This window comes from Arachis hypogaea, chromosome 13 (genome assembly GCF_003086295.3).
Source record: "Arachis hypogaea cultivar Tifrunner chromosome 13, arahy.Tifrunner.gnm2.J5K5, whole genome shotgun sequence".
NCBI lineage: Eukaryota > Viridiplantae > Streptophyta > Magnoliopsida > Fabales > Fabaceae > Arachis > Arachis hypogaea.
Window position 1 is genome coordinate 134,922,790 of NC_092048.1, and position 7,203 is coordinate 134,929,992.

The 7,203-nt window shown below is 30.3% G+C and overlaps 1 protein-coding gene across 1 annotated transcript; it reads left to right on the plus strand.

Moving 5' to 3' along the window:
- Positions 1-5,405: 5,405 nt before the first annotated feature.
- On the plus strand, positions 5,406-6,895 carry LOC112736058 (uncharacterized). Its single transcript, XM_025785417.3, has one exon. The coding sequence runs from the start codon at positions 5,436-5,438 to the stop codon at positions 6,588-6,590; it is 1,155 nt and encodes a 384-aa protein (XP_025641202.1). The 5' UTR covers positions 5,406-5,435; the 3' UTR covers positions 6,591-6,895.
- Positions 6,896-7,203: the final 308 nt, after the last annotated feature.

Genomic DNA, 7,203 nt, shown 5'->3' on the forward strand with positions numbered 1-7,203 from the left:
ATCACCCCAGAAGCTTGATTATTCTCAGCAACCTTCTCTGTAGTCCTTTCTTGATAAAGCGGGCCGTTAAAACCATCAAACGCATTTGATTCTCCACCATCAACACCATCCTCTACATCAAATCCAAAGTAATTCTCATGTTCACCATCATCAGTATTATCCTCAAATCTATTCTCCTCGGTAGAGGGTTCTGACTCAACATCCACTTCTACTTCTATCAGCCCACTATCTTTACCTTCATCTGGGACGTAATCTAGATCAATTGATGTGATTTTAACCCCATTATATTCTTTGTAACCATCAACAGCAAATACTATACCATGTTTCACATAATCCATTACTAAAGCCCTAGCCATTTTAGTGGCATTCCCGTCTGACTTTAATTCTTTGAGACCTAACTTCAAGTCAACTCTAGGTTCGTTTCACCATAACTTCGTATATCTCTTGTAGCCTAAACCCTTCAGCAAACTCATTATCTCTTGCAGAGACCATTAATCTAGTTCATAATGCAAGTCTTTTACAACCACCCCATCTAAATATTCTAGCTCATGTCTCGTGTCAAAGAATTTTTCACCGTGATGGATTTTTATTGTGAACTTTGATTCTCCCATTATTACACAACAAGAAACAAAAAGTGCAAAATAGTAAACACCTAATCAAACATCACTAACAAAGCCAGTCATGTAAAAGACACAACGTTCAATAAATAATGAAAGAGTGAAGAGTAAAAAAAAGTTTAACTCGTATCTAAACAAGATAGCCACAACAGCTTCTAAACACGACGGCAACAATAGCTCCTTCAATAATGGAGGCCACGATAGAGAATAACCAGCTTCAATCACATAATGCCAGGTGAAAACACGTTACTGAATCCACACAATCTAAAATGGAGAAAGAATGAAGAGCAATGATTTTTTTAGCTTAAGTGAAAAGAGAAGAAGAGGAGTAAACGTTATTTTGTCAACATAAAATAACTAGAGTCACCCAAGATTACACTAAATATTTTTACCTTGATATATCCTATTTGGGAATAAAATATTCCTTAGTCCAAATGTTTTTTGTCGTTGTAGGAACCAAACTTAAAAAAAAATGGTATAGGAATTCAATTGAAAAGAAAAAAAATATAAAAATCTAATTAAAAATTTAGTGAAATTATAAAGACCAACAAAATAATTAAGGTGAATTCTATGGTGTAGAAATAAATTTTTTTTTACACATGAGAAAACTAACTTGGCATAGGTTTAGGAGTGACACCTATCTCTTGCTATTATTGTTTTGATCAGATATGACAAGACAAATACATTAAAATTCAAATTTTGTCTTTTTCAGTTAAACATTAATACTAATGAAACTCTAATTACAGATATATTTTTGTTGTATTGGATCAAAAAAAATTAGGCAAAAAGAACAATAATTTTTGGACTGTAATGGATTACTATTAAAGAAATATATTTTATTATATTTATTTTATCAATAAAATTCATTAGTTTTTATTAAATATTTAAGTATGCATAAATAATATTAAATACTACAAACAATAAAGTCACCAAAAAATACTACAAACAATAAATATTAAAAAAAATAAACATTCAAATTCAAAATTTAATCTCTAAATTATTGTGTATAATATTAAATTTTTCTTACATTTTGTATAAGAAATTAACAAGTGTTATTTTTATTTTGTGAGAATACCTTTAAAAAAAATTTGTCAATAATACTAAATTTTTCTTACATTTTTCTTTAGTCCATGAATTTTTTATTTTTTAAAATTAATTTATAATATTTCGATTTATAATAAGAATGATAATTTATTTAGAATTACAAATATAACAACAAAGTTAAATTTAAAAAGATGAGTGATATGTTTTAATTTGGTATAAATGTAATCACAATTAAGAGAGTCTTATTTGTATTTTAAAAATTAAAAAATAAATAAAGTTCATCAATTGAAGGGTCGATTTTTTGTATTTTAAAAATTAAAATTCACAAATTAAAAGATCAGATTTATATAAGTTTACAAATCAGAAGGTCCATTTTGTGTTTTTTAAATTTCAAAAAGTTAAACTTTTCAAATTAAAATGTTAGATTTGTGATCTCCATATAAAAAAACACACCAAATTTCATACGTTATTGAAAAAATACTATTATGAATTCAATATCAAAATTAAAAGTGTTTATGAATTAGCTAAAAAAAATTCTTTAATCCATGAATTATTTATTTTTAAATTAATTTATAATATTTTGATTTATAGTATGAATGATAATTTATTTAAAATTACAAATGTAACAACAAAGTTAAATTTAAAAAGATAAGTGAAAAAAATTTAAAGAACAAAACTAGAGTCTAAAACATAACCCAAATTATTTGGTACGTATGAATATTTTTTCAAATGTTCAATATTTAAAATTATTTATATGCATGAATATTTACTTAGGTTCAAGTTTTGCATATAAATATTTTCTCATTTTTTTAAATTTAACTTTGTTGTTATATTTGTAATTCTAAATAAATTATCATTCTTATTATAAATCGAAATATTATAAATTAATTTTAAAAAATAAATAATTCATGGACTAAAGAAAAATGTAAGAAAAATTTAGTATTATTGACAAATTTTTCTTAAAGGTACTCTCACAAAATAAAAATAACACTTGTTAATTTCTTATACAAAATGTAAGAAAAATTTAATATTATACACAATAATTTAGAGATTAAATTTTGAATTTGAATGTTTATTTTTTTAATATTTATTGTTTGTAGTATTTTTTGGTAACTTTATTGTTTGTAGTATTTAATATTATTTATGCATACTTAAATATTTAATAAAAACTAATAAATTTTATTGATAAAATAAATATAATAAAATATATTTCTTTAATAGTAATCCATTACAGTCCAAAAATTATTGTTTTTCTTTGGCCCAATTTTTTTTATCCAATACAACAAAAATATACCTGTAATTAAAGTTTCATTAGTATTAATGTTTAATTGAAAAACATAAAATCTGAATTTTGATGTATTTGTCTTGTTACATCTGATCAAAGTAATAATAGCAAGAGATAGGTGTCATTCCTAAACCTATGCCACGTTAGTTTTCTCATTGGTAGAAAAAAATTTATTTCTACACCATAGAATTCGCCAATAATTAAACTAAAACTAAACTAAAAAAATAAATAAATTAATGACTAAATAATAATGGCCAAAAAATAATAAATTCTGATTGCCTTAATATTTCTCCACTTCAAATATACAAAGACTTTACCAAAATAACTTTCACATCAACCATGGAAACACACTCTACAAGCTAACTACTTGTACAAAATTATACTACTACTACTACAACATTGATCGGATACCTGTGGTAAATTAATAGTGATGTGCTAGTATAATTATTACAAGAAACGTATACTTTACTTGTTTAACATACATAGCAGTAGTATAGTAGTAGTTTTTAACATACATAGTAGTATAGCAGTAGTTTTTGATTGTCTGGTTAATTTTGGCATATATTTAATTAACAGTATAGGTGTTAATTATTAGACCTCAGAGGAAAACTGTATTAAGAGAGAAGCATAGGTGTAGTATAGTGTAGTAGTACTAGTATGGAAACACTCTATCTAAAATTATAAAAGAAGCATAAAGGTTCATGGTCATCATCATGGACTCATGGGGCATAAAGGCGAGTAATGTTGTAAAAGTAGAAAAAAGAAATAAAAAAAAAAAAAGATCAAAACAGTGGATTTTGTAATGTTGACATCTTTAAAAGGTACGTCTAAGAAAAAATAAACTGAAAATATTATATATACCGGCAATGTCCATGCATGCCAGCTCCATAGGAACACTTTGAAGAAAATATAGACAGAAAGAGAGGAGGAAGAGGAAGGAATTATGATCATGCCATGCATGCACAGTGATGCGTGCAGCAAGTTAAACATAACATAACATAGTGATATATATAGCATTGCCCTAGCTACTACTACATAGTAATTACCCCCCAAAAAAATATCAAATCAAAGTAGTATTAATAATGAGACATAATCACGTGACTTAATTTTCTAGATCAGAAGCTGGTATTACTAGAAAATAAATGAAAGGAAAAAAGTAGTAATAGGAATGAGTAAGATGAGGAGTGAGTGAGTAATCACTAGTGACTAGTAACAAACCAATAGAGTGGCAAAACAAAAAGCGAAAAAAAACCTGCTTGCTTAATCAGTTTTGTCCGTTTCCCATTGTTTGTGTATGACATGCACTTTAAATCAATCACTTTCCCAAAATCCCCTTCTCAGAAGGAAGAAAGAAGAAAACACCTCACTCACATCATAGTATCATATCTTCGTGCATAAATTCTACGAGTGTATTTGGCAATCACGTTCAAAGAGAAGAAGTACGTTTTGATATTTTGAAAGCTGCAATTTTTGGTTTGGCAAAGTTTTAATTTATGAACGCAGAAGTGATTTTGCATTCAAAACCACGTTTTCAAGAAGTAACAATTTTAAACTTTTGCGTTTCACCAACGGGTTTTTAGCCATCAATACTCAATCTTTATTTATCTTTTACCAATTTTATCCTTTATGCATACTATTGTATTATTTATATTATTTTTATTTATATGAATTATCTTTTTCTATTATTTACTATTTTTATTTAATTATTTATTTGATATTATACACTTTTATAATTATAATTTTTTTTGTATTATTTTTATTTTTGTATAATATAATATATTGATCCTATTAAAAAAGTAAATTAAACAAAAAATTAATTATAAATAATAATAATAAAAAATTATAACATACTAAAAAAGAGTACTAAGAGTACTAAAAATATATTATATAAAAAATATCATAAAATTTTTTTCGATTTATTTCAATTACTACCAAGATAAATATTTAATTTTTTTTATTATTCTTACTACTCTCTAAAATTTATATTTTGTTAGTTTTAATTAAAAGTATATTTTGCCAATTTTTATATATTATTTTTATTTTAGTGTATAAATATTAATTTTATTATAGAATTAATTAATAAGATCTATTCAAATATCTAAATTAAAATAATATACAAAAATTATTAAAGTTGATGTCTATTTTAGTAATTTTGTTTCTAAAAGTGATTTTGAATAGTGTAATTCAAACAACATTTATTTTACTATAATTCATTTTGATATAAATATTACCAAACATGAATCACTTAACACAAACTTACTTTTCATCAAAATCAAATTTGCAAAATCAATTTTATTCAAACTCCCGTTTGCAAACTGTAATCCAAACACACACTACATGTACCTCTGCACCTATTAATTATTAAATTATTAATTATTTAATTAATAATAAACTCCAGCCAGCCTCCTTAAATATAAAGAAACCAAGGCAGTGGCGGTGAGTGCACACCTCTAAAACAATTCATTTCTCTCTCTCTTTCTCTCTCAACAATGGAAGAAGCGTTTAGGCGTCTCAACGGCATGCCTCCGATCCAAGAACCCGACCCGATACAAGACTCAACCATCGCCGACCACCAGAAGAAAACCAACAACAAGAGGATGGCCAAGGACGCCGGTGGCGGCGGCGGCGGCTCTGCCGCGGGGCCAATGAGGTACCGCGGCGTCAGGCGGAGGCCGTGGGGGCGTTACGCGGCGGAGATAAGGGACCCGCAGTCGAAGGAGCGGCGGTGGCTGGGGACGTTCGACACGGCGGAGGAAGCTGCCTGCGCCTACGACTGTGCCGCCAGAGCGATGCGAGGCGCGAAGGCAAGGACGAACTTCGTGTACCCTGATTCTCCTCCTCATCCTCATCCACACCATCACCATCACAATTTTCGTCACTCTGAACTGTTCGAAGCGTTCAACTTCCCGAAGCAGCAGTGCCACGTCAGCAAGTTAGTTCAGAGCGGCCGCCATGGCGTAACTGCTCCATTATCGACTCAGCAGCAGCACCGAAACATCGCTAACAATTCTCATCATTCCCTGAACATGCTTTTGTTCCGCGAGTTTCTGAATTCGAATCCGTGTTTGGTTTCTTCTTCTGCTGCTGCTGCTGGTGGTGTTGGTTCTAGTGGTGCTAATAATAGTCCTTATCAGTATTGCATGAAGGAGGGTGGTTCGGCTTGCTGCTTCAATGGTAACTGTTGCGTTGGTGGTTCCAACAACGGCACGACGGATGTTATTGTTGAAGGTGTCGAGGAAGAAGATCAGTCGTTATTGGAGTTGTTCCCTAGAGAGTCTTCAAACTCTGGTCTGTTGGAAGAGATAGTTCAACGCTTCTTGCCGAAATCCAAAACCGTTCCAAACAAGAATTGCGACAGCACTTTGAAGCTGAAACCCGAGGCAGCGGCAGTTTCGTTTCCTCATCATCAACAACAACAACAACAGGGCTATGATGATGACAGCAGGATGATGAGGGGTTTTGATCATCAAAATTTTCCTGTTCAGCAATTTGATTATGGCTTTAACCCTATTCATGAGGCCTCATCGATGACCATGCCTGTGGGGAACGAACAGTTGATGATGAACCCTACTGCTATGCTGGAAGATGCTTTTCAGTATCAACAATTTCTGAATGCCTTTGCGGCCAGAATGCAGAATGCTTAACTAATTAATACTAGTTTAGTTAACCTCTTTAGTATATCATATATTTACAGCGGTTACTTATATGAGGATACCTTCGTGTAAAGATGATAGGCGTTTGCAATATCATCTTCACACGAAGTAGTCTTTGTACAAGTAACCACCATATTTATATGTATGTAGTTCTTGCTAGCTACCTTAATCATATATATGTGTGTTCAATCTGGTGTATTAGGGTTTCTTATTTTTCCGTAGTTAGTTAAGTGTGTTATGTTTGAGAATTGTGATAGTTTTGAATGAAAGCAATGAAGAATATGATGTGTAGTTTCCGTAGGAGCACAAATGGCGTGCGTTGACCTTGGGAATAGTTGTAATGTGAGCGTGTCTGTTATTGTTCGTTTTGTTCGGAGTGGAGAAGATGGAGTAATGGCCGGATGTGCTGTCGTTTTCTTCTTGCATTGGTGTTTGTTCTTCTCATTATTTAATTTAAAGTGGAAATAGAAAAGGGAAAAAGGAAATCCTAGCTAGGTCCAAAGTTTTTCATTCACCTCATTCATCCTAAAACGAAAACCCAACAAGGTTCTAGGGTGAGGATTTATCATGGATGCGTTTAGTAACCAGGTTTGAAGAAAAAAAA